The following is a 27692-nucleotide window of genomic DNA, read 5'->3' on the forward strand; positions in this document are numbered from 1 at the left end:
CACAAGACCCATATTATTATTATGTGATTATCCGCCTGAACCAAAAGAGGCTAGTTATTTGAAATAAAGTGATTTGTTTGCTTTATTGATGAGGCCAGTCATATTTCTAAGATAGTTCCGTGTCATCTCCAAGATTTATATCAGAATAAATTTCCAATATATGTGTACATTCTTTTTGTACTTGTTTGTGCCTTTTTGTAAAATTTATTTGAGAGTTAATTTACTGTTTAAAATGTAAGCATGGCTGTATACAGCTTCTTCTGTAATTCTGTCTTCTCAGTTGCCACAACTGAGTGTCTGTACCTCCCTTATCTGCTAGGGATACATTCCAAGATGACCAGTGGATTCCTAAAACCAGTGATAGTACTGAACCTTATATGCACTGTGTTTTTTTCTGTATACTACATACCTATGATAGACCTTAATTTATAAATTAAGCACAGTAAGAGATTAACAACTATTAATAAAATAGAACAATTATAATTATACTGTAAAAGTTATGTGAATATAGTCTCTACCTTTCAAAATAATCTTACTATGGTTATCTCACCCTTCTTGTGATGTTTCACTCTGATAACCAAGATGGCTATTATAAGTGACTTATGGGCAGGTATACATTATGGGTATGCTAGACTGAGGGTTGAGTCACATCCCAGGTGGACAGAGTGAGATGGTGTGAAATTTCATCACATTACTCAGAATGGCACATAATTTAAAATTTATAGATTGTTTATTTCTGAAATTTTCCATTTGATATTTTTAGACCATGGTTGATCACAGATAACTGAAACCATGGATAAGTTAAGGAGGGACTACTGTAGTACTGTAATGCCTAGAACTTTGAGAACTTTTAAAATTTCATAGTAATTCTCTAGTTTTACTACAGCTGGACAAAGATTGCTTTGGACTGAAGCATTAGAACATCTGCCTCGGACATATTCTGCTTTGAAAAATACAGCATTTAACTGAAGTATTGGACTGTAACACTGCACTCCAGCCTGGGTGACAGAGCAAGACTGTCTCCAACAAAAAAAGAGAAATAAAACTTAAAATTCTGCTTTGGGAAAGACATTGTAAAGAAAATAAAAAATGAAGCCACTGACTAGCAGAAAATCTTTGCAGACCACATACATATTAAAGGACTCATATCCAAAATATACAAAGAGCTCTTAAATTCAACAATAAGGGCTATGCAGGGCAACATAGCAAGACTCTGTCTCTAAGAAAAGAATAAGCTAGCTAGAGATGTACATACCTGTAGCCATAGCTACTTGGGAGGCTGAGGTGGGAGCAATACTAGGAGTTCGAGGCTGCAGTGTACCATGATCATACCATTGCACTCTAGCCAGAGTGGCGGAGTGAGACCCTGTCTCTAAAAAAATGAAATAAAATAAATTTAATAAAAACATAAGGAGAGAAAAAGAATCATACAATGAGTAGGACAAATAGCAAATAGTAAGATATTAATAGTAGGTCGAAATCCATATATTATCAGTAATAATTGTATTAAATGTAAAGGTCAAAATGGTCCAACACAAAAGTTGGTTGTCTGGGCATGGTGGCTCATGCTTGTAAACTCTGTACTTTGGGAGGCTATGGTGCGATGATCACCTGAGCCCAGGAGTTTGAGACCATTGTGGACAACATGGCAAATCTCTATCTTTACCAAAAATAAAAAAGTTAGCGAGGCATGGTGGCGCACACCTGTGTTCCAGGCTGCTTGAGAGACTGAGGTGGGCAGATCTCTTGAGCCTAGAAGGTGAATACTACAGTGAGTTGTGATTGCACCACTGCACTCTAACCTGGGCGACAGAGCAAGACCCTGTCTTAAACAGAAAACAAAGAACAAAAAAACTTCGATTATGTCAAGTTGACAACAAAGTAAAACAAATCTGAATGCTGCAAGATATACTATAAATATACAGATATAGAATGGTTGAAACTAAAGTTAAACACTAATCCAAAGAATGTCAGTAGTCATGTTATGTCAGATAAAGTAGACATTAAGGCAAAAAGCAATGAAAAAGGATATTTTAAAATGATAAACGTTTCAATTCCCAAATAATATATAAAATTCTGGATGTGTATGTTTCTAATAACATCTCAAAAACTTATTAGGATTAGTTGACTGAACTAAAAGGAGAAGTAGACAAATCCATGGTCATAATGGGAGATTTTAACATTTCTCTTTTAGTAACAGAAAATGTGGAAGAAAAAATCAATAATGAATTAGAAGAATTTGAACAACATGATTAACAGACTTGACCTAGGAGCACATGACCTAAGCATCTAAGAGTGTGTGTGTGTGTGTGTGTGTGTGTGTGTGTGTATATATATATATATATATGTACATTTTCAAAAATTGACACCAATACTAACCACAGAGGAATCTAGCTAGAATAGCTAGAAAGCAGTAACAAACAGAAATCTGTATATGTTTGGAAAAAGTACATCTCAATGGAAATTAGAAAATATTTTAAATCGAAATTTGGTGATGAAAATACTATATATGGAAACTTGTGGGATATGGCTGAAGCTGTGTTAGAGGAAATGTAGAGCCTTACATACATACATATATTAGAAAGGAAAAAATATTAAAAGTTAATGAACTAAGCATCAATCTCTAGAGGCTGGAAAAACGACAGCAAATTAAATGCAAAGAAAGTTAAAAGAGGTGAGGCCAGTGGTGGCTCATGCTTGTAATCCCAGCACTTTGGGAGGCTGAGATGGGTAGATCACAAGGTCAGGAGTTCAAGACCAGCCTGGCCAACATGGCGAAACCCTGTCTCTACTGAAAATACAAAAATTAGCTGGGCATGATGGCATGCATCTGTAGTCGCAGCTATTTGGGAGGCTGAGGCAGGAGAATTGCTTGAACCCAGGAGGTGGAGGTTGCAGTGAGCTGAGATTGCGCTATTGCACTCCAGCCTAGGCAACAACAGTGAAACTCCGTCTCAAAAAAAAAAAAAAAATGTTAAGAGAGGTTATCAGTAAAGAACAGAAATTAATAAAACAAAAAAGAAACATGCAATAAAGAGAATTGGACTGGGTGCAGTGGCTCACTCCTGTAATCCCAGCACTTTGGGAGGCCGAGGTGGGAGAATAGTTGAGGTCAGGAGTTCAAGATAAGCCTGGCCAACATGGTGAAACCCCATCTCTACTAGTAATACAGAAATTAGCTGGGTGTGGTGGCGGGTCCCTATAATCTGCATACTTGGGAGGCTGAGGCAGAAGAATTGCTTGAATCTGGGAGGTGGAGGCTGCAGTGAGCTGAGATTGCACCACTGCACTCCAGCCTAGATGACAGAGCAAGACTCCATCTCAAAAAAAAGGTTGTTCTTTGAAAAATCTAAAAATTTATAACTCCTGGTAAGATTGATCAAGAAAAAAATTTTTAATATTTATAAAATAAAAATATTATTTTAAAAATATTAGTTATTTAAAATAATATTAGAAAGCACAAATAACCAATATCAGGGATAATAAAGCAAATACACACCAGATCTTACATAGCATTAAAAGTTCTAAGAGAATATTGTGAACAAGTTATAAATTTATCCTGATGAATTTGAAAGTTTAATTGAAATAGCCAAATTCTTATAAAAATTCAGCTTATCAAAGTTAACACTAAAATAAAAAAATTCGAATAGTCTTATAACTTAAAAAAGATTGTGTCTATTTAAAAACCTTGGCACAGTATATTTCATGAAACATATAAGGAAGAAATAATGCCAGCCTTTGGGTCTTACAGAGAATGGAAAAAATATTAGTTTTATGAATTCTGCATCAACATTACAAGAAAGGAAACTAGATCATCTAACTTTTGAAATTAACCTAGATGTAAAATTCCTAATAAAAATATTTAGTGAATTGAATCTAGTAATATTTTAAGTGTTCATAATACATTATGACCAAGCTGAGTGTATTCCAGCAATACAAAGGTTAATTTAACATTTGAGGGGGCCTCATGTTGTGGCTCATGGCTATAATCCCAGTGTTTTGGGAGGCTACAGTGGAAGGATTGCTTGAAGCCAGGTGGTTGAGATCAGCCTAGGCAATATAGTGAGTCCCACTATTTCTAAAAAATTTTAAAAGTTAGCCAGGTATGGTATTGCTTGCCGATAGTCCTACTTACTCAGGGAGGTCCAGGTGAGAGGATTGCTTGAACCCAGGAGTTTGAGGCTGCATTGAGCTCTGATCATAGGACTGCACCCCAAGCCTGGGCAACAGAGTGAGATCTTACCTTCAAAAAAAAAAAAAAAAAAAGTGGCCAGGCGCGGTGGCTCAAGCCTGTAATCCCAGCACTTTGGGAGGCCGAGGCGGGTGGATCATGAGGTCAAGAGATCGAGACCATCCTGGCCAACATGGTGAAACCCCGTCTCTACTAAAAATAGAAAAAACATTAGCTGGACATGGTGGCGTGTGCCTGTAATCCCAGCTACTCAGGAGGTTGAGGCAGGAGAATTGCCTGAACCCAGGAGGCAGAGGTTGCAGCGAACCGAGATCGTGCCATTGCACTCCAGCCTGGGTAACAAGAGTGAAACTCTGTCTCAAAAAAAAAAAAAAAAAAAAATTAGAAAAAAAAATTTAAATTTGTCATTGTGATCCACTGCATTAGCCAATCAAGGAGAAAAAAAATCATATCACAACAATAATGTGCAGAAAACCATTTGATAAAATTCAAAATCAATTCATAATAAAAAGGTTATCAGATAATAGATAAGAACTTTCTTCTGATAAAGCATATTTATTTGCAGAATAGCTATAACATTATAATAGTAAATGTTGAAATTTTCTTTAAATTTAGGAGTCAAGGATATCCATTACCAGTATTTTACAGGAGTCTTTATTTTTTATACAGAGTCTCGCTCAGTCGCCCAGGCTAGCGTGCGGTGGCACAATCTGGTCTCATAGCAACTTCTGCCTCCTGAGTTTAAGTAGTTTTCCTGTCTCAGCCTTCCATGTAGCTGGGACTACAGGCATACCTCTGCCATGCCCAGCTCATTTTTTGTATTTTAGTAGAGACAGGGTTTCACCGTGTTGTTCAGGCTGGTCTCAAACTCCTGACCTCAGATTATCTGCCTGAATTGGCTTCCCAAAGTGCTGGGACTACAGTCATGAGCCAACGCGTCCAGCCAGTTACTGGAGTCTTAACCAAGTCAGTAAGGCAAGAAAAAGAATACAAAATATACTGACTAGAAAGGAAGAAAGAATTATTTTTTTCATTCATAGCCAATAAAAGTAAATATGTTGATTGGTCTGAAAATACCTTTTTGGAAAAGCAAATGTGTTGAGAATCTAAAAGACTATGATTATTATTACTACACCATGATTATTATTACTAGTAGATGAATTTAATGAGGTTGTCAGCTCTAGGGTCAATATAAAATTATGAATATCTCATTACCAGAAAATGGAGTCCAAAAAAAAAGGAACAAAAGGAAAAAATATATAGCATTAAAAATACCAACCTAGGAACAAATCTACTGAAACATGGAAACTATTCCTTAATGATTAGTGCTTTTTATCCACTTTTTTTTTTTTAATTAAATTCTTAGTTTTTGAGGTTTTGCCCTGTCATCCAGGTTGGAGTGCAGTGGCACAATCATGACTCACTGCAGCCTTGAACTTCCCTGGCTCAAGCAATCCTCCTACCTTAGCCTCCTAGAGTGTTCTAGAGTGCTGGGATTACAGGTGTGACCACCATGCCCAGCTACTTTATTTATTATTTAATTTTTTGTAGTGATGAGGTTTTACTGTGTTGTCCAGGGTGATCTCAAACTCCTGGGCTCAAGTGATCCTCCCAAGGCCTTGGTCTCCCCAAGTGCTGGGATTACAGGCGTGAAACCACCATGGCGGGCTTATGTTCTTTTTAAGAAATTTATAAATGCCAAAGGTCATGAATATGTTCTTTTAAACTTAATTGTCTTACCTTTCACTTTTTTTTTTTTAGAAGTACAGTCTACTTGAAATTGCTTTTTGGGTATGACATGAGTTAAGAGTCAAATTTCATTTTATTTTTTTGAGACAAGGTCTCATTCTTTGGCCCCAGGCTAGATAGAGTACAGTGGTGAGTTTGTAGCTCACTATACCCTCGAATTGCTCAAGCATTTCTCCTGTCTTAGCCTTCTGAGTAGTGTGGCTGGGACTGCAGGAGAGCACCACCATACTTAGCTAATGTTTAAAATATTTTTTGCAGAGATGGGGTCTTTCTGTATTCCTCAGGCTGGTCTTGAATTCCTGGCCTCAAGCCGTTCCGTCGCCTCAGCCTCCCAAAGTGCTAGGATTATGGCGTGAGCCAACTGTGCCTGGCCAGGTTTTATATTTTTCCCATAGCAATAACCAGTTGACTCAGAAATATTTATGAAAAGACTGTCCTTTGCTTATTCTGCAATGATGGCTATGTAATAAATCAAATGTTTCATCTATGTTTGCATCTTTTTCTGTAATGTAGTAATTGCTCATGTCTCTTTTCTATTCCATTGGTCTACTAAAATCATACTCTTTTATTCATTGTGCTTTATCAGTCTTTTTTTTTTTTTTTTTGAGATGGAGTCTTGCTCTTGTTGCACAGGCTGGAGTGCAATGGCATGATCTTAGCTCACTGCAACCTCTGCCTCCTGGGCTCAAGAGATCCTCCTGCCTCAGCCTCCTGAGTAGCTGGGACTACAGGCATCCGCCACCATGCCCAGCTAATTTTTGTGTTTTTGGTAGAGATGGGGTTTCACTATGTTGGCCAGGCTGCTCTGGAACTCGACCTCATGATCTGCCTGCCTCGGCCTCCCAAAGTGCTGGGGTTACAGGTGTGAGCCACTCTACCTGGCCTGTGCTTTATAAATCTTAATACTTTTTGTTTTGAGACATGGTGTCATTTTGTCGCCCAGGCTGGAGTGCAGTAATGTGATCATGGCTCACTGCAGCCTGACTTCCTGGGTTCAAGGAGTCCTCTCATTTCAGCCTGCTGTGCAGCTGGAACCACAGGCATGCACCACCATGCCTAGCTAATTTTATTTTCATTTTTAGGTGGAGACGAGGTCTCAGTGTGTTGCCCAGGCTGATCTTGAACTCCTGTGCTTAAGCGATTCTCCAGCCTTGGCCTGTGAGTGTGTTGGGATTATAGGTGTGACACATCATGCCCAGCCTGGTTCTTTTTTAAGAATCTGTTGGATATTCTTGCCTTGTTACATTTTCAAATAAATTTTAGCCTTTTTAGGGCCTATGGAATGGCATTCTGCCATCATTTAAATTTGTAGTTCCATAATTACCGACATCTTTTCATAAGATAGTTGACCACTTGGAAACTTCTTTTGTGAAGTGACAGTTTAAAATTGTCATGTTTTTCAGCTGTGTTGTCTTTTTCTTACTGATCTATATGAGTATTTTATATATTCTAGATATAAGATTTTTGTTGTTTAGATGTGTTATAAATAATTTCTTCCTCTCTGTGCTTGTGTTTTTGCTCTCAAGGGAGTTATTTGATGAACACAAGATCGTCATATCAATGTACTGAGACTTCTGTGTATGCTTTTCACCTGTTCGTTGTTGGGGAAAGAATGCTGATAAGCCTATTCTGTTTAAGTACAATTACAATTTCATTTTAAATTTAGCCATTCTGTTTTACTTAGAACTGATATTTGCTTTACAGCTGTGGATTTCTTCAATCAGATCAACATGCTTTATGGAACCATCACAGACTTCTGTACAGAAGAGAGTTGTCCAGTGATGTCAGCTGGCCCAAAGTAAGACATGGTTGATGATCAGTTCTAATTTTTATATTAGTTTATGGTTCTTAGAGAAGAACGATATTTCTGACCATTTGATTTCTCTACTTAGCATCTCTTTTTGAGGTTTGCCAGTGACTGTTAATCTAGATTCCTTAGCTTGGGCTTTGTGACCCTCCATCCTGCCTTTCCTGTGTTTGCTTATGTGTCTTCTCTGGTCTATCCTAACTAGGTTACTGGAAATTCTTTGCTGTCCCCTCCATTACTTATACCCTCTGGAAGCTCACTTATTCTTTTCTTTTCTTGGATATTTTTCTTTTCTCCCATTTCACTCCTGTCATTTTCTGTCAGTATTTCAAAAAAAATCTCACTGATCTTAAAGTTTACTATCAAATGCTTCTCTGTCAGAACCTTCTGATTTCATCAGACTATTAAACTTTTTTACCTTTATAATGATGTTTTGTTGTTATATTTCTTATGCTGTTCTTACATACTTTATTTAACCTGTTAGATTTGTTCTTTTAATTCCCTTTTGGTGCCAGGACAGAGCTCACTACCTTGTTTTAAAACCCAGAAAACGTGGGTTGAATCAGTACATTTTGGAAACTGGGTTTTATTATTACTACTACTAATAATAGCAATGGCAGTTACCATTTATTTAGTGGTACCTAAATGTAAGGCCTTTCATACATATCTTTTACATCGTATGTCAGCATTCATCATAAAAATATTGCTCTATGCATTGCCATAGACTCAAAGAATTTAGTCAGATGATCAAAGAGCCCATAACAGAGGTATAATATTGTAGCTCAGGAAAGATGTGGAGATACCATATGAGGAGGTAAAATAAGTTGGCAGTTCTCAGTAAAGAGAAAGGAAGACCACACGAGGAAAGGCACAAAGCTGCGTTTGAACCACTTTCTAGCCCATAGAGATGAGTATAGCTGCAGAGCTATTCAAAATCTAGTGTCTGTCATTTCCCTTCCTCCATTTAGACCTCTTCCTGCAGAAGTATGTTTGTGGTTTTTACCCCTCACGGGACTGTTTATTTGGAAAAATGTCTTCTGTGCACTTTGTATGGGGTTTATAGTTGCAGGTGCATCTTTTGTTCTCTCCTCACTCTGTTTGAATTTGTATGAATTAAGTTGCACTCCCCAACTCCCCTTTTTGAAAAGTCTAGTCAAGATAGCCCTTTTAAAAAATAATGTGTTTTAGGCTAGGCATGGTAGCTCACACCTGTAATCCCAGCAGTTTGGGAGGCTGAGGCTGGTAGATTGTTGCCTGAGGTCAGGAGGTTGAGAGCAGCCTGGGCAACATGGTGAATCTTGTCTCTACTAAAAATACAAAAAATTAGCTAAGTGTGGTGGTGTGCACCTATAATCCCAGCTACTCAGGAGGCTGAGACATGAGAATCACTTGAACCTGGGAGGTGGAGGTTGCAGTGAGCTGGGATTGTGCCACTGCACTCCAGCCTGGGTAACAGAGTGAGACTGTCTCAAAAAAAAAACCAAAAAACTGTGGTTTAAAGACATAGGTGTCTCCTAGTTTTATCATCAAAGGTAGAGTGTGAATTTCTGTTACTTGTTATTTTGGGAAGATTTCTTAGAGGAATGGGGGCATTTAGAAATGAAATAAGTTCCCTTTTAGTATTACTTAATTCTTGTCAGTATTACTGGTATTCACTTTGGTTAAGTTTCACTTGTGAAAATAGATGTTTTTAATTTTTCTATGTATGGTTAGTTATGCCTTGAGAAGTTAAATAGCACTGCCTTCTAAGAAAGCCAATTCTCCTGGCTTGAGAGCTCTTCGCCGCTGCTGCTGCACTCATGTGTGCATGCATGATGTTAAAGCTGTGTGGTCTCCTCCCTTCCCCGCCTGCCTGCTTCCCTCTCTTTTTCTTCTTTCTTTCTTCTTTTTCTTGCTTTCTCCCTCTTTCTCTTTCTTCTTTCTCTGCATTCCTTTTCTTCTTCCTTCTCTTTTCTCTCCTCTCTCCCTCCCTGTCTCTTTTATTTTATTTTTTTTTTTGGAGAATCTTGACATTTCCCAGTTATTAGTGCTAAGAGGATGTAGTTGTCATGGCTCTTCATCTTTACCAGAAGATGCAGGATATTAATATTCAACAAATGCTAAGCCCCTTTTAAAGTGGTATTGAATGATGGCTCATAGAACTTTGTTCTCAGTTACTGTTTTTTTAATTTTTATTTTATTTTTTTGAGACAGTCTCACTCTGTCGCCCAAGCTGGTGTGCAATGGTGCAATCTTGGCTTACTGTAACCTCTGCATCCTAGGTTCAAGAGATCTTCCCACCTTAGCCTCTCGAGTAGCTGGGATTAAAGGTGCACACCACCACGTCCAGCTATTTTTGTATTTTTAGTATAGACGGGATTTCTTCATGTTGGCCAGGCTGGTCTCAAACTCCTGACCTCAAGTGATCTGCCCTCCTCAGCCTCCCAAAGTGCTGGAATTACAAGAGTGAGCCACTGCGCCTGGCCCTCACTTACAGTTTTTTATTATTATTAAAAAAGAAATTGTGAATTGGAGTTTGCAGTTTACAAGTTCATGCTGTGATGACAGAAATAAATTTCAAAGAGAATAATCTGTCAGAGGTGGAATGAGAAAGACACTGAGGCAAAATAGAGCTACAGAATGAAGGAAGTCATCCTAAGTATAAATATGACAAAAGAAAAAGAAGAGATTAGGGAGTCATAGTTTTAAACTCTAAAGGTCTAAGCAACATACAGTTATTTTTCAAAAAGCCTTAGGATATTGAAAGTTGATATTTTTAAAAAGCAGGATATTGAAAATGATTCTTTGGTTTACTTTGCCCGTTTTTGATTTTTACATTTAAAAATGAATGTGAAACATCTGAAAATGATTTACAAGATGAAAAACATGATGGTAAGGGAAGGTTAAAAATGTTAAGGTTTCTTAACGTAAGGTAGTAAACATGGTTGTGTCCCTGTCTCTTAAGAATAATTATGGGCTGGGGATGGTGGCTCTTACCTGTAATCTCGGCACTTTGGGAGGCTAAGGTGGGAGGATTGCTTGAACCCAGGAGTTCAAGGGTGCAGTGAGCTATGCTTGTGCCACTGTACTTAAGCCTAAGCTACACAGCAAGACCCTGTCTTTAAAAAAAGAAAAAAGGCAAAATGATGGCTAGAATGTCACCATTCATGGTCTGTGTCTTCTAAGAGTAGCAAACAAGGAGATAAAATAGGCTTAAATTACACTAAAAACGTTAATGTTATATTAGAAAGAATCTTTTGACTATGAAAATGATTAAACAGTTAAAACAGGATATGAAGAGGTGTTGGAAAGTATCTCCTTGTCATCCCTATTGTCCCACTTTGGCAGAAAAATTTTCTACAGAATGTTTAATTCAGGCTTATCTTGTTTAATATTATGGTTCAGGTGTAAGTAGTTCTGATTAAATGGAAAGGCACCCTCGTTTATCCTATCTGAAGATAATTTTTATTGTTTAAAATACCCTGTGGTATTTTTCTGTTATATATTGCCATCTCCTTTCCCAGTCTCACTGACCTATTATTTAGCCCAAACTCTGGGGACAGGGTTAGAAAAACACAATTGAATCAAAGGGAGAAGTTAAGCAGCAAAAGTAACCTTTTGGAAACTAAAATACTAAATCCTAGGTCAGTTTAGAGACTTTTCCACTTTGGAGTTTCACCTGTATGCATCTTTCTTATCTCAAATTTCAGTGTGTGTGTGTATGTGTGTGTAACTCTTTTAGGGTTCTTTTATTTTATTTATTTATTTATTTATTTTTGAGATGCAGTCTCGCTCTGTTGCTCAGGCTGGAGTGCAGTTGCACCATTTTGGCTTACTGCAACCTCTCCCTCCTAGGTTCAAGCAATTTCCAGCTAATTTTTGTATTTTTAGTAGAGATGAGGTTTCACCATGTTGGCCAGGCTGGTCTTGAGCTCTTGACCTCAAGTGATCTACCTACCTCAGCTTCCTGAAGTGCTAGGATTACAAACATGAGCCACCATGCTCAACCTCTTTCAGGGTTCTCATCATACTGTTTTTACATCTTCACTTTTGAGTCTTGTCTTTTCTACTAGTCTGTTTTCCTTAAGATTAGGGAAAGTGCTTTCATTTTAGTGTTTCTTGTTCTTGACTTAGTATGTTTCACATGGAAGGTACATATTAGATGTTTATTGAATCAAAGGATGGTGTTCTGCTAATATTGAAAGCCTTTATTTGGGTTGCAAATTTTCTTTGGACCTTCTTTAAAGACATGTTTAGCCCTTCAGCCAAACGTACTCAAATATTAAATCATTCTCATTTTCATTAATTTTATTTTGGAACTTCTGAGTCATTTTCTATCCTTAATGGAAAATTTAAAGCCCCAAGTTAAAAAGAATTGTATTGCATAAGGAGAAATGGTTTTTAAAAGGAAGAAAAACAACCATAAAGTCCAAAAGTGGTCATCATAGAACTATGAAGTAAGCTAGTTTTTCTACTTACAATAGTGTCTGATTTTAAAATATAAATGCTATTTATGAGAGCTATGTAAAAAAATTCAGACCTGAGGAGAGTATAGAAACACAAAACATGAGTTTGCTGGGATCTACTTAGTTTGGATTGTGATAAATGCAAAGTAGTCCACTGGCAATTTAAAAATACATCTTTATTTGGAGGAGCAGAGTATTGAAAACATGTCTGTGTGTACATTAGTAATATATATAAAATATATACACTATGTATGGGTATATACTGATCTTCTGTGTGCTTTTTATCTCTCCAATACAGATATGAGTATCATTGGGCAGATGGAACAAACATCAAGAAACCTATTAAGTGCTCTGCACCAAAGTACATTGATTACTTGATGACGTGGGTTCAGGACCAATTGGATGATGAGACGTTATTTCCATCAAAAATTGGTATAATTGTTTTTGTAATTGGATTCATCTTGATTTATCTTTTATATGTTTCTAGAATTTTCCTCCCTTTTTCCACTGTATCTAGTTGGAGAGTTCTTTAGGGCTGTGTTGATATATGTGCGTTACGCAGTTCCCAAGAAGAGGCATTTTCTATCCTTAATGGAAAATTTAAAGCCCCAAGTTTAACAAACAAAAGTTTGTTAACCCAGTGGTAAAATAAACAAGTTATCCTATGTGAATTGAGCTTTTCCCCTTTAACTTAGTGCTTTTAAATGCATAATTAGCTGAAAGGCTAGGTTTATTGGAAAATAAATGATCTCCCTCTCTTAAGGTAATTATTTTATTTTTTTAAGTTTTTGTTGATATTCTAGATTACAATATCACTGAGTTTGTTTTTAGACAATAGTTTTTTTTTTTTTAATACTTTAAAAAATAATTATGATCATCATTGAGAGTAAACTTACTTCCCTGAAGTAAGGGGAAGGGCTCAAGAAGCCCTTTTGGTAGAAAGTTCTAGATAGAGGCTTATTACTATGCCAGAAATTATGCTAAATTACTGTACCTAACATATATTTCTAATCTTATGCACTTAAAGGTACTCTGTTTTTTTCAAACCAAACTAATCATGAACATTAAGGTAAACCGCCTATTTTATTTTATTTATTTAATTTAATTTTTAAAAAATGTTTTGGGAGACAGAGTCTCACTATATTGCCCAGGCTGGAGTGCAGTGGCACAATCCTGGCTCACTGTAACCTCCACCTCCAAGGTTCAAGCGATTCTCCTGCCTCAGCCTACCAAGTAACTGGGACTACAGGCATGTACCACAACACCTAGCTAATGTTTTTGGATTTTTAATAGAGGTGGGGGTTTCATCATGTTGGCCAGGCTGGTCTTGAACTCCTGACCTCAAGTGATCTGCCTGCCTTGGCCTCCCAAAGTGCTGGGATCCCTCTCTATAATTTTAAATGATGAGATCAGTATATCTGGGATAGTAACAAAATCTGGCTCATGTTACAGAAAAAAGAGAATGGATATTGAGTAGATAGTTAATAACATCTGCCACAGTCATATGTACTTATTTAGGGAAGTTCTTTTGGCTTCTATCCAGTGTTAGACAGTAATATATTTGTGAACAAAAGGGAGTTTGAATTTATGACTCACAATATGAATATTACAGATTCAGATATTAAGCTATGTGAGAAGAAAACAAGATTTGAGGGGTTGCCGTATTGTTGGCTGAGTGACTTTTGTTTTTTTATATTTACTTTTAAGGGCAGACTGATCAGGTAGAAATTGTTCACATCTAGATGGTCATATTTTTTGCCTTCTCAAACTTCTTACAACTGATTATCTCAAAAAGAGAATTTGCTCTTCTCATGTTAGAACTTTTTGACATCTTAATGATTTTTTTTTTTCTTTTTTGGAAAAAATGTGGTGGTGAAGACAATATAAATAGTTGTTGTTATTATGGAGTATTTTAAACATATTTATTGAATGCATTAACCAGTTTCAACTTTTGTAATACAAGAGCAAATTTTCAAGACCGAATTACTTATATATATATATATATATATATATATATATATATATATATATATCATAAGGGTTGGATGAATGTCCCCACCTTATCTCTTATCTCTCGTAATACAGTTTTTAAATGTTTATTTTGATCCAATTTCAAACTTTTAGAAAATTTGCAAGACTTATCCAAGGAAATGTGCAAAGAATCATACAAACCTTTCATCGTGATTGTTAATTGTTAACATCTTCCTCCTTCCTTTCCCTCTCCCCCAACCTGTCTCACACATACGCATACCATTCATTCCTTTTCCTAAACTATTTGAGAGTAAGTTGCATATACAATGCCTTTAAAACTTGATTTTGTATTTCCTTGGAAAAACACAGTACAGATATCAAGATTAGGAAATTTATACTGATGCTATGCTATTTTACAATCTCTAGATCTTATTTGGGCCTTTCAGGTTTTCTTAATAATGTACTTTATAGCAAAGAAAATCTTTGATATTTGTTTTCATTTATTTGTTGTCTCTTTAGCCTCCTTTGATTTGGAAATGTGCATTTTGGTCATTTTTTGTTTTTTTATGACATTGTTGAAGAGTGCATATTATTTTATAGATTTTTCTTTCACTTTGGTTTGTCTTATGTGTCTTTGTGAACTATAATTAAGTGAGCAGTAGCAATATGAGGGCAATATGATGACATTGAACCCAGTAGTACCAATATTTGGCTGTTTTGTCAATCTTTATTGTTTAGCACAGGCGTCCCCAAACTTTTTACACAGGGGGCCAGTTCACTGTCCCTCAGACCTTTGGAGGGCCGTCACATACTGTGCTCCTCTCACTGACCACCAATGAAAGAGGTGCCCCTTCTTGAAGTGCGGCAGGGGGCCGGATAAATGGCCTCAGGGGTCCGTATGCGGCCTGCGGGCCATAGTTTGGGGACGCCTGGTTTAGCATGTTTAACAGAGGATATGGGATTTTATACACTTTTAAAGATAATTTTTATTGTATATATTTAAGGCAGACAACATGATGATATGAGATTACACATAATAAAATGGTTGTTATAGTGAAACAGATGACCACCTCCATCATCTTACATAGTTACCCATTTTTCCCCCTGTGGTAAGAGCAGCCGTAATATACTCATTTATCAGAACCCTGAATACAGTATACTATTCTTTTTTTAAATTATTATTATTTTTGAGACAGGGTCTCACTATTGACAGGGCTGAAGTTCAATGGCACAGTCACAGCTCACTACAGCCTCAATCTCCCAGGCTCAAGCAGTCCTACTGCTTTCGGCCTCCTAAGTAACTGGGGCCACAAGTATACACCACCATACCCAGCTAATTTATAATATTTTGTAGAGGCAAGGTGCCGCTATGGTGCCCATGCTGGTCTTGAACTCCTGGCTCAAGTGATCTTCCCATTTTGTCCTCCCAAGTGTTGGGATTATAGGCGTGAGTCACTGCCCAGCCTCACTACACTAAGTACACTATTTGTAACTATGGTCCTCATGTCGTACATTAGATCTTTAGGCTTGTTCATTCTACATATCTGGTACTTTGTATCCTTTCACTTACCTTCACCACACTCCCTGGTGGCCCCTGTTTTATTCTCTATCTCTGTATATTTGACTTAAAAGATAATCCACATGTAAGTGAGGTCATGCAATATTTTTCTTTTTGTGTCTGGCTTGTTTCACTTAGTGTTGTAACCGAGCGAGCGCGAAATCACCGCTGAGACAAAGACTAGGCCAACTTAGAGGGTCTTTATTGCCGGCGGCCACAGAGGACTCGCATCTCTCTAACCCCTGGCCCCGAAAGGAGGGTGTCAAGATCTTTTATGCCCGTAAACCACCTCCTGGGTGGGGGTGCAGGAGGGGCTTTGGACATTCCAAGGGCCAGGGGACTTTGGACATCCCGATTGTTACTTAAGTGGTTCACAGAAGTCAGGATAAGTGATAGTTTACACATTGTCTGGGTAGGGTGGAAATTACAGTCCTTAGTTACTTATTACAAGTTTTAAAATGGCACAGGGGCCAAAATGGCGTTGGTTTGGACTGCTTGCCTGTCACATTAGGGTTACAGAGAGCAGTTTCAATGGAAAGCGAGGTATAGTCGACGTATATAGTTTATGGGGCATTTACTATGTCACATGAGCATAATGTCCTCCAGATCCATCCATGTTGCGGCAGATTGCAAAATCTCCTCTTTTTGTGGCTGAATAATATTTCATTGTATATATATAGCACAGTTTTAAAAATCCATTCGTCTGTGGATGGACACCTGGGTTGTTTCCATGTCCTGGCTATTTTGAACAATGCTGCAGAGAACATAGGAGTGCAGATACCTTTACGACTGGGTTATTTCGTTTCCTTTGGGTATATACCCAGAAGACAGATTGCTGGGTCATATGGTATTCTCTTTTTAATTCTTTAGGAACCTCCGTGCTGTTTTCCATAGTGGCCATGCCAATCTATGTTCCCACCAGCAGTATATGAGAATTTCCTCTTCTCCATAGGGATTTTATATTTTTCAACTTCTATATTTCAATACTGTAAAAGTGCTGTAATTCATAAATCAGTGGAATAGAGAATGTAGCTAATTTCAGGACAAATGTAGACCTGGAGTAGTAATGAAATAATTCCCATAGAAAAAAGTACAACATATACTGCAAGCATTTTAAACAAAACTGAACATGGTTAATGCATTATTTCTGTTCAGCACATGTTTTTATTGAGCCTTAAGAAATCTGATGATCTGAGTGTGAGTTTCAGCTCTACTACCATCTTGGGTGCGTATCTGTTTCATTTTAGTAATGTGGTGGTAGTATGTTAGAGACATAACAGGCTATAATGAAGACTGATTCTTATACCATAAAAACTTTGAAGTTTATTTTCATTCATGACATATTGAGAACTTCTGAAAAGGTATAATGGGTGTATGTATAAATTCACAAATACTACTTCTTTTCAGCCTTGTCTTGGTAATTTACGTTGCCCTTTGCTGACAAACTCATGTTGTCTTGTTATCTCCTGTTATTAGAGGAAATTGTTTATCTCTTTTCTAGGTGTCCCGTTCCCAAAGAATTTCATGTCTGTGGCAAAAACTATACTCAAACGCCTCTTTAGGGTTTATGCTCACATTTATCATCAGCATTTTGACCCTGTGATCCAACTTCAGGAGGAAGCACATCTAAATACATCTTTCAAGCACTTTATTTTTTTTGTGCAGGTAAGTTGGATTTGGAGGCCTTTGGTGCTCAGGGTAAGCATTTATCTTCATAGTTCTAAGGTGAATACTGCATCCACACTGTCAGGATGGAATTTGCCATCTCTCTTTGGTCTGCATCCTCCTCTATGCTTTTCCATGTTGACAAAGACTGACTTTTTGTTTCTAAATTGTATTAGTCTCCAAGTTGATGGCATGCAGATCTAAAATGGATTTGAAAAGTTGTGCCTTGGATTTGCTTCAGTTAACAGGCCATATAGAGGGGGGCTTGATAATGAATCTGACTCGTTTGGCAGATCTGTGGATGAACTGGGTCTCCTGGGCATTTTAGTACTTCTCCCACTCCAGTCTGCCCTGGATCTTTGTTAGCAGACTCTGACCCAGGAATGGTTTTGAATATCACTCATTTTTTGTCCTTCTTTTTAAAACCACATTCTAAATAATTTTTAAGTTAAGGACTATCTATCATGTCTGAGGAAAAAATATGTCACAAAGAATGTTTCTGTGCCAGAGGGCCACTAGTCTTTGGTTTGACTTCCTCGTTGACCTTCTCTTTTTTTTTTTTTTTTTTTTTTTTTGAGACGGAGTTTCGCTCTTGTTACCCAGGCTGGAGTGCAATGGCGCGAACTCGGCTCACCGCAACCTCCGCCTCCTGGGTTCAGGCAATTCTCCTGCCTCAGCCTCCTGAGTAGCGGGATTACAGGCATGCGCCACCACACCCAGCTAGTTTTTTATATTTTTAGTAGAGACGGGGTTTCACCATGTTGACCAGGATGGTCTCGATCTCTCGACCTCGTAATCCACCCGCCTCAGCCTCCCAAAGGACCTTCTCTTTTTATACTCTTCAGAAAACTGGCCTTAGAAATATAGACTAAGAGCAGTGACAGTATTCTCACCTTGCTCTAATAATAAGAGAAATAACAGACAGAAATGAAAAAGATGTGAAAGTAGACGAGCTGACCAGTTTTTTATTGTTGTTGTTGGAGGTTGAGAAGGAGAGATGGTGATCAGCGGAAGCCCAAGTCTTGAATTCGTGTTGTTTTTGTATATCTACAGGCATATATTTATAAATGCCTTTGCCACTTCCCCTGTTCTCTTAAGAAATATGTATCCATTTTCCACTGTATACACTCCTCACACTGCAGGTACATATTTTACCTATGTAAACATACTTTAAGAGATTGTACCCTGCCGAAACTGTTGCTGTCAACAGTTACTTTACCGTGATATCCCATGTCCAGAACTAAGGAACAAAGAAAATGTTGTCCTAAAGTTTTCATCTGTGTTTGGTTTAGGTAGAACGTGATGGCTAAAGTTAATGTTGTGGTGGTTTAAGAGAGTATGTTCTCCTTCCAGAAGGGTTAGTTTTACTTGGCTGAGTGATCCTACACTGTGTTTCCCAACTCCTAGCAAATAGCAGGGGATCGATTTATAGCATTTACCACATCTGATGTTGTTTGTATCTCAGGACACTGTGAGCTTCTTAAAGGTAAGTCATTAGTTTTCCAGTATCACCATTTGATTAAGCAAGGGCGGCACCTGCCTTGGGCCCCACAATTTAGAGATACCTGCGCTGGTCCTTCTGTAGCCTGCACCCCTCTCCACAGAGTGAGGACTCTGTAGGGCCAAGAACATACCTATCTGGATCCTTTCTGGTGCTTGCCTGGGTACCTGAAACCCAGAATTCTCTGTCCGCATGGTTCAAAATGTATTTCCAGGGTCTCTATGCATGTTTTCCTGGGCTCCATTCTTTTGAGGGCAGGTTCCGTCTCTGATATGTATACCTTTAGACCTGAGGTGTTGCTGATGGCAGTTGTTTCTGAGGGCATGTGGACATTACCCAAAGTGTCCAATCCACACTCATATGTGAGGTGTCTTGAGGTACAGGATGGTTGGGGTTTAAAAGCAGGGAGGTCTGAGTGCCAGGCACCCGAGGTTGGCTCTCCTAATGTCACTACTTTCTAGTGCAGAATCCTTAGGAGTCTGGAGAATTTTTTTTTTTTTTTTTTTTAGATGGAGCTTCACTTCGTTGCCCAGGCTGGAGTTCAGTGGCACCATGTCGGCTCACTGCAGCCTCTTCTGGGTTCAAGCAATTCTCCTGCCTCAGCCTCCCAAAAAACTGGGATTACAGGCGGCCAGCATGCCTGCTAATTTTTGTATTTTTTAGTAGAGAGGGGTTTTCACCATGTTGGCCAGGGTGGTCTCGAACTCCTGACCTCAGGTGATTCACCTGCCTCAGCCTCCCAAAGTGCTGGGATTACAGGTGTGAGCCACCACGCCTGGCTGAGCATGGAGAATTCTGTTTGAATCTGTTATGCTGGTTGCTATGAAGGTGTATTTGTCAAGGTAGGAGGATAGAACATGTTTTTTAACAACATACTAGCTTAATACAAAATTTAGTGATTTAATCATATGATATATATCCATTTGCCTTATTGGCCCAGACTCTACAAACCTTAGGCGTGGTCCTGCTATAAATACCCACTAATGCCTCTCTCCAGTATTTAACTGTAGTGCTTGGCACATGATAGATGCTAATAAATGAATTAAATTTGAAGCTAAGAATGCCTTACCATGGGAAAAGATCAGAAGTGCAGACAAACCTCTATTTACTAGCCTTTTAATTTATAGTTCAGGGGAAATCTATTCAGAAGCTGAACTTCAGAATGACGGGTGGAATTTCTAAAGGAGCACAAATTAAATTCAGGCTTTCTCATTTGTTCTTCACAAGATATTAATTTATCATTTGTGGACTCAACCATATTCATGTTATTTTCCTACCATATCTTGCAAGATAGCTTGTAGATACAATAGTTTATAACCAGGTTTTTGCTCGTCATATAATGCTCAAGTTTGCCTGAGATGCTAGTGTGTTTTTTGTTTGTGTGCGTGTGTGTGCGCGCGCGCGTGCGTGCGTACAGCTCTACTTGGTTGACTGTATTTAAATGGTGTCCAGATCATTCATTCCTTTCAACAGGAAGCAGCAACTCCCGTTTATTGTTACTTTGTGCCAGGCATTACATGAAATAGTTAATATCCGGTATCACATTTAGTTCCCACAATAATTTTATGAGTTAGGGGGATTTATCCTAATGTCACAGATGTGAAAACCTAACATCAGGAGTGGTTAAGTGATTTACCCAAGACACAGACCTAGTGAATAAGGGGGAAAAAAATTCTGCTTTTATTTACTTCAAAAGCTAATTTCCAACAAATGTTCGTGGTAATTTACTTTGGAATAATATGCAGATAATGTTTTTGCTATTTATTCTGCCTTTCTTTATCATGCATAGGAATTCAACCTTATTGATAGAAGAGAACTTGCACCACTCCAAGAACTTATTGAAAAACTCACCTCAAAGGACAGATAAAAGGATGCAGAGCTGTGCAAATGGTTCCTCAGATGAAGTAGTGTGGAGTGTGTTGGGGTTTTTGTTATATTTTGTTTTTATCTGGATTATTTTTGTCCTAGGTTTGGGGGGACTTGTTTGGGTTCCTTTTTCTTTATTATGATTATATAAAACCACATTGTATTGCTAGGGGAAGCCAAGAACCATCCTCTATACATTTGATAAGAGTAAATTTATCTTAAGTGTTTTTAAACATGGTTTTGGTTACTTGAGGAGTTTTTAAATAATACTATGTGCTGCAAGAAAGTGCTGATTGATTGAACTGCTGATGGATTGGTTTCTGTGTGGTATAAATTGTGGCCCATTTTTGAAGTCCCCAAAAGACTTATGTTTTTAAGTGCCTTGGCAGGCTCACTTCTGAGGTGCAAAGCATAGATATAGAACTGAACAGGGCTTGAAACAATATTAGGATTACTACCCAGAGCACTTTCTGGTGCATGTTGTAAAATATCTGTGATAAAAGCCATAGTTTACCTAAAATGGTGATCTCCAGCCTTTACTGCTTTGAAGAAACAGAATTTGTAAAGGTGTGCATGTAGAACATAAAAAATATTTCTTAATTATTTTTGATATTGATGGTAATATATTATGTTCAACAATGCTTAAAACTCTACAAGCAGGTCTTTTCCCCCCTCTTGATATCTGTGATATTGAAACTTGAGGATATTGAAATGTATTACATTTTGGCTTCTTTCTACATGTTAACTGCACTGTAGTTGTAAAAATTCAGGTTATATATAGGATTGCCATCTTCAGAGGTGATGCTGAAATGTGAGGTTTTCTAGCAATTGCCAAATGAGCCATAAGTCTGCACACTTCCCATCTGCCTTGAAGAGGAGGGGATAGGAATGTGTATTTGGCTGGGGGTGTGGAGAAGTTACTCTGTATGGGGAGTTAAGTTCTAGAAAGTTTTGTCCGAAAACCTTTGAATAGAGTGGCATGAAGATTTTAATCAATTACTTATAAACAAAGTCTTAGAGACTTCCTTTTAGGAATCAACTTCCATGAGAAGTTAAAAATAAATTATTGTTTTAGGTACAGACATTAAACATGGAATTTAAGGACTGTTTGGGGAAATTGATCACTTTTTAGCATTTCCATTCAGTGAATGGAGCTGGTGTTTCCCTGTCATTTTAAAATGATACTGTATCTTCTTTGCTTATTATAGGCCCAGTTTGAAGCATTCTGACTTCTCTTTTTTCCACTGTGAAAGGAAATGTTTTTCTTTGCAGTGATACCAGATAATGAAAAATGCGAATTCAGTAGTTATTAACTTTTAAATTTTATTTGCCATGACCTTCTAGTGAATTATTACCATAAATAACAAGTTCAGAACTTAGTTTTTAGAATATTTTTTTTCCACTTCAGTTTTATTCTCGAGAAATACCCTTTTCAGAAATCCAATTTTAGTGTTGTCATTTCCAATACATCTTCTTTTTTCAGTAGACATATATATCCTTTCTTCAGTAGAAACATAGACCTTTTTCCTTCTAGGAAGAAATGCTTGCTCTGGAATAGTATAGAGTAAAAACACTTAGTAGAGAATCTAAAATTAAATCAGTTTGTTTTGCCATTAACAAGTAGAGCAGACAATTTAATGCCATTACAATTATGTTGACTAGGAACTGCCTTTTTCTCCACTTCATTTCTAGTAATTATTCACCAAGTACCAACAGTAGAAATAACAGGAGAGCATGGCAGAATTCGATGTATTAGACATTTATTGGTAAAGCTTATTTATAAACTGCAGTGAGAGCTAGTTAATTTCCTCAAGACAGATCTTTTTGTATTCAGATAGTTAATATGAATCATTATGGGTTGATTCAGAAATAAAATTTGTGAGGTGCTTTTGAGTATAGACAATATAGGAAAATGAAGCACATAATTTACTCAAGTCTTCCATATTGTATTTTACTTCATATCAGTCTAGTAACAAAGGAGTTGCAGTAGCCAAGTGTAGAGAGAATAGTGAAAAATTAATCTTGCCCTTTCAAGCCTTACACAGTAGTACACTGAAAAAATGGAAAAATGTCTCCATAAATTAATTTTAGTAGTAAGACCTACTCTCCTCTATATGTAGAAAGAAGTTTGTTTTCACTGTGCCAGAATCTCAGGTGCCTGCTTCAGAGTATTTCTTTAATCACAGTCATTGGGAAGTAAAGAGATGTGTATATGTGTATATATGGCAACAAAGCATAGCAGTTCTCTAGGGGAGGGGCCTGGCATTGCACATATAGTTACATGGCTACAAGTAAAGAAAAATCAGAAAGTGAAGGAACTGATAAAATAAAAAGTTGATTTGATTTGGTTGGTTCCCGTGAAAGTTAGTAAGTTGCCCTTTTCCCCAATCCCCAAGACGGAGTCTCACACCGTCGCCCAGGGTGTAGTAGTGGCGTGACCTCGGCTTACTGCAATCTCTGCCTCCTGGTTCAAGCAATTCTTCTGCCTCAAGTCTCCCGAGTAGCCGGGACTGTGCGCATGCGCCACCACGCCCAGCGTTTTTTTTTTTTTTTTTTTTTTTCCTCTTTGCATTTTTAGTAGAGACGGGGTTTCACCATGTTGGCCAGGATGGTCTCGATCTCCTGACCTCTTGATTCGCCCGCCTCATCCTCCCAAAGTGTTGGGATTACAGTCGTGAGCCACGGCGCCCGGCCAATGCCCTTTTAAATGTAAGGATCAATGCTTTGTTCTGCCGCAAAGTTTGCTGATAATTGTCTATTGGATTCTTTTCTGAGTTTAATTAATTTGTAAGTAACCAAGATAATTATTTCCACCCTTGCTGTTTGTATTAATACATAGCTATAAAGCAAAAGTTGGTTTTCTTATCCTTTGATAAAAGCATCCCATAAAATATAAAGTAGTACATTAACATAGTATTATTATTAGTCACAGTGCTTTTTTTGGTTAAATGTTGATATGAAGCAATGTTTTGGAATTAACTTTAAATGATGGAGTAGTGGTGTTAGAAAGAAATTAATCACAAAAAGAGTGAAAATCTTTTAATTAGCAGTAGATGGTGCTGCTGGCTTTGATTTGCAGACTTGATTATTCCCTTTCCCTTAACAGCCATGGCATTAGACTGCACTAAACAGCAAGCATGTGTTAGTTGCTGGTAGAGGTTTTGGAGGTTAATTTACCTTAAGCTGTAAGATTTTAAATTGCTGCTTCTTTCTACCTTCCCTCTGTTAGTCATTTGTAAATTCTAAATGGTCACCATAAAATGCATTAGGTAGGAGAAGATATGTTTTGTGTATAATATATCTCAGATGGAGTTACTACCTGGCTTATCAGGATGGAACACTACAATCTCTTATCAGGAAATAGAGATGATGTGGATATTTATATATTACATATATAATCACCAGACTCCATTTTATATGTTAGTATTTTCCTTGCTTATGGGAAAATAGCAAAACAATATTTCATTTATACTTTTGTCTAACCCTCTCTGAGAGAGGTTTTGATAACCACTGAAATGATAGAATATGTGAGATACAAATATTAAGTTGTAGAACTTTCTTTTTAAAATGAATAAGTCATGCCTTAACATCCAAATGAGAGTTGGATGGAGAGATCTTCAAAGTGGTTCTTTTGGGAGCACTATTTATTCCAGCTATACTGCAAAAGGATATTTTTGGAACTCTTCTAGAGGATGCCATAAGAATCAGTTTGTGATTATGCAGGAAAATCAATTTCATCATTTTAGTTGCACCAAAAACTTTTGGCAGCTTAATATGACTTTTTTTTTTTTTTTTTCTTTTTTGAGATGGAGTCTTACTCTCTTGCCTGGGCTGGAGTGCAGTGGCATGATCTCAGCTTACTGCAACCTGTCTCCCAGGTTCAAGCAATTCTCCCCTCCCGAGACTGCCAGGTAGCTCGGATTATAGGCATGCACCACCACACCCGCCTAATTTGTATTTTTAGTAGAGATGGGATTTTACCATGTTGGCCAGGCTGGTCTCAAAATTATGACCTCAAATGATCTGCCCTCCCCAGCCTCCCAAACTGCTGGGATTACAGGCATGAGCCACCTCGGCCAGACAATATGTTCTATCTTAATCATCAGCTCAACTGTAATTTAAACTTGGCTGTTCTCTGAGAACTCAACTGTTAGGAAAGTTCAAAGGAAAGTGCCGTAAGTTCTGAATTTGCACAAGAGAATGTTTTCAGCCTTGGTAACATCATTGAATAAAAGAATAAAAGAATGATGTCACTATTTGAAGTGGAAAATATCACTTGGATGTAGAGGTTTTACTTTAAAAAAAATTCAGTTCAATTACCTTAATTACTTTAGTTAGATATGTTAATAATCAGAAAAACTAAGTCCTTTCTCTAGAACTTGTTTTCTATTTTTGTTCCTTTTCCTGAAAACTTTCAATTTAATTTTGACTACTGTAGGATAGTATTGATTGAATGGACACTATGGAAAAATGGATCCAGTATTTAAGATAGAAGTGGTTCAAGGAAACAACAGCCTTTACTGCAATTTTTAAAAAAATGTTTTCACTCAGATGAACAGTTTATCTTTAATGAAAGACTGGAGATTATTATACAAAGAAATTGGAGTAAGTTTCATATGCTAATTATGTTGAGTTTTAAGCTTACATATCACAAAATATTTGGAATTATATAACCTTTTCATATTTATAATTTTTAATGTCTTTTTAAAAGATGTGGGACCAAAAGCATATTTATAATTTGGAAATGTGACTGCATACCAATAAGAAAACTTACCATATTTTGAAATTTATCTGAGATATTGAAAAATATGCCAATTCTTAAAAACACAGATTTATACTTTAAGCTTATTTTGAAATTTATCTAGGATTTTAAAGAATATATACCAGTTCTTAGAAACACAGATTTATACTTTAAGGACTACTCTTAAGTGATTTAAATATTAGAGTTTTATTGTAATATTAAAATTTACCATAGAAGTTACTGTTGTTCAGCTATCAGCTTAATTGTGTATGATATGATAAATGTTTAGCACTAATGCTATCTTAAGATTTAATGGAAAAGTTTAATTTGAAGATGTAACAAAAATTCTGACTGCAGATGATTTTGAATTTTTAAGGCTTTCCTAATAAGCTAATAATCACAGAGAATAATTCATTTTGAAGGTATGAAACTGCACTCTATGTCTGTCACTTGTAGCTGAACTGATTCACATTTTGACAGAACAGAGAAAATACAAATTAAAATGTTGAGTACCAGCAGTTTTGCAAATGTAGTACAACTTTCTTTTTCTGCATATAGAACTAAATAATTGGAAACTTTGGGCTACCATTTTCAAATTTTAGTATCTACCATTTTCAAAGGTAGATACTAAAATCACTGGCTTTTTCCAGCAGTATGTTTTTCCACTGTTAGTGTACACACACACACACTGGAAAATAATTAGGCTGATTTTTCAGGTCTTCACTGTTAGAGATTCTGAAGTATTTACTGTCAGTTCATAGGTTTCAGTTTGTTTAGGTTGACAGCTTTCTTTAAATTATTTCACTGAAGCTGAGATTATTAGTGATACAAAGTTAAAATTACAATATTTAATTTCTCCTTCACATATTATTAATATTGTTTTTTAATTTGTAAATTCATGTTCCCATCTGAATTAATATTAAAATTGTATGGGTGGGTGTTTCTTACAGTTTTACACAAGTTTTTATTTTTCTGAAATAATTGTGCAGGTTGTAAAAAAAATTAGTGCATTTTAATTTTAAGGATGCTTTGCTCCTTAAATTGTTTGGCAGAAATGACTGGTTTTAGGGAAAACAGCTTTTTTTACAACCACTAACTTGCATTTGTTATTATTGTACATGCATAACCAGAATGGTAAGAGCACTAATCTTGTAAGAAACACTTACTGATGTTTTATTTGAACCTTTCCTATAAATTTAAGTTACTAGAATTACCACTAGGAACAGTGTCATGAAATCTCGGTTGAAAGAGAATACAATATATGTGAGAACACTTAAAAGTTCAAATAGAAATCATATCTGAAGACAAAAGCAGAAAAATATTGTCAGTGCCAAGTAATGGAAGAATAAGGGCAGCATTTACACTGTGCAAGTATTGAGGAGAGTGCATTAAGACAGGGATCTACTCTCATGGAGATAAGACAGTTTCTCTCTTATAATCAAGTAGCTAGAAGAGAGAAAATAATCTAAGATATGAAATTCAACATAGGCATTATAAACTATGCCAGATTATGCAAATTGTAGTTGTTACTAATCAAAGTTTAATTGCTTTATCATTTTGGTTAAAAAGGGATACTGAATGTCAGAAAATCTGTAATATGTTTTATTTGAGAGATGTAAATAATGTATACAGACTTGTATGTGATAGGATGGGAAATATTTAAATTCTAGGTGTTTTTTTTTTAAGGAAGAAACTCAATGTTTATAAGAAAAATATGAATAAATAGTTATGTTTGGCCATGAATCTTGACTTTGTGTTACTGTTTATTTTTGCTATTGGCATTCCCACACTAAACACATTCCAAGGGAAATATTGATGGTATATGGAATATGTTGAACATTGAAATTTTGTTAGGCATTATTTTCTGTGATGTTCACAACAGCCTTGGAAATTAGTATCTTAGTCAACATCCTAGACAACTAAAGCTCAGAAATTGTACAAGTCACTGATTTGGATTAGGGTTTTAAAATCCTACTGTGTCTGAACTTGAAGCCAGTGTTTTTGTTTTTCTTTTTTCACTTTTTTGTTTATTCTTCAGTGTGCAGTTGTATTTTTTAAAAATATATACTATTACAATGAAAGCAGTTAGTATAGCAATAATTATTTGTTGACCTTTTCGTTAAGCTATTTAATATTTTGTCTTCATTGTAGATCATTAAGGAATAGTAATAAACAATATTGGAGAATCATCTACCAA

At 36.7% G+C, this 27692-nt stretch overlaps 1 protein-coding gene across 3 annotated transcripts in view; it reads left to right on the top strand.

The window, feature by feature from the left end:
* Positions 1 to 27238, top strand: part of MOB1B (MOB kinase activator 1B) — a 73584-nt gene extending 46346 nt beyond the window's left edge. For all 3 annotated transcript variants that reach the window (XM_003931955.3, XM_074396244.1, XM_074396243.1), the window contains 4 exons: positions 7646 to 7739; positions 12492 to 12625; positions 17224 to 17387; positions 20678 to 27238. In XM_003931955.3, the coding sequence (XP_003932004.1) occupies positions 7646 to 7739; positions 12492 to 12625; positions 17224 to 17387; positions 20678 to 20755 (470 nt within the window). In that variant the 3' untranslated portion in view covers positions 20756 to 27238. The remainder of the gene's footprint in view (positions 1 to 7645; positions 7740 to 12491; positions 12626 to 17223; positions 17388 to 20677) is intronic.
* Positions 27239 to 27692: the final 454 nt, after the last annotated feature.

Source organism: Saimiri boliviensis, chromosome 3, assembly GCF_048565385.1.
Source record: "Saimiri boliviensis isolate mSaiBol1 chromosome 3, mSaiBol1.pri, whole genome shotgun sequence".
NCBI classification, from domain to species: Eukaryota; Metazoa; Chordata; class Mammalia; order Primates; family Cebidae; genus Saimiri; species Saimiri boliviensis.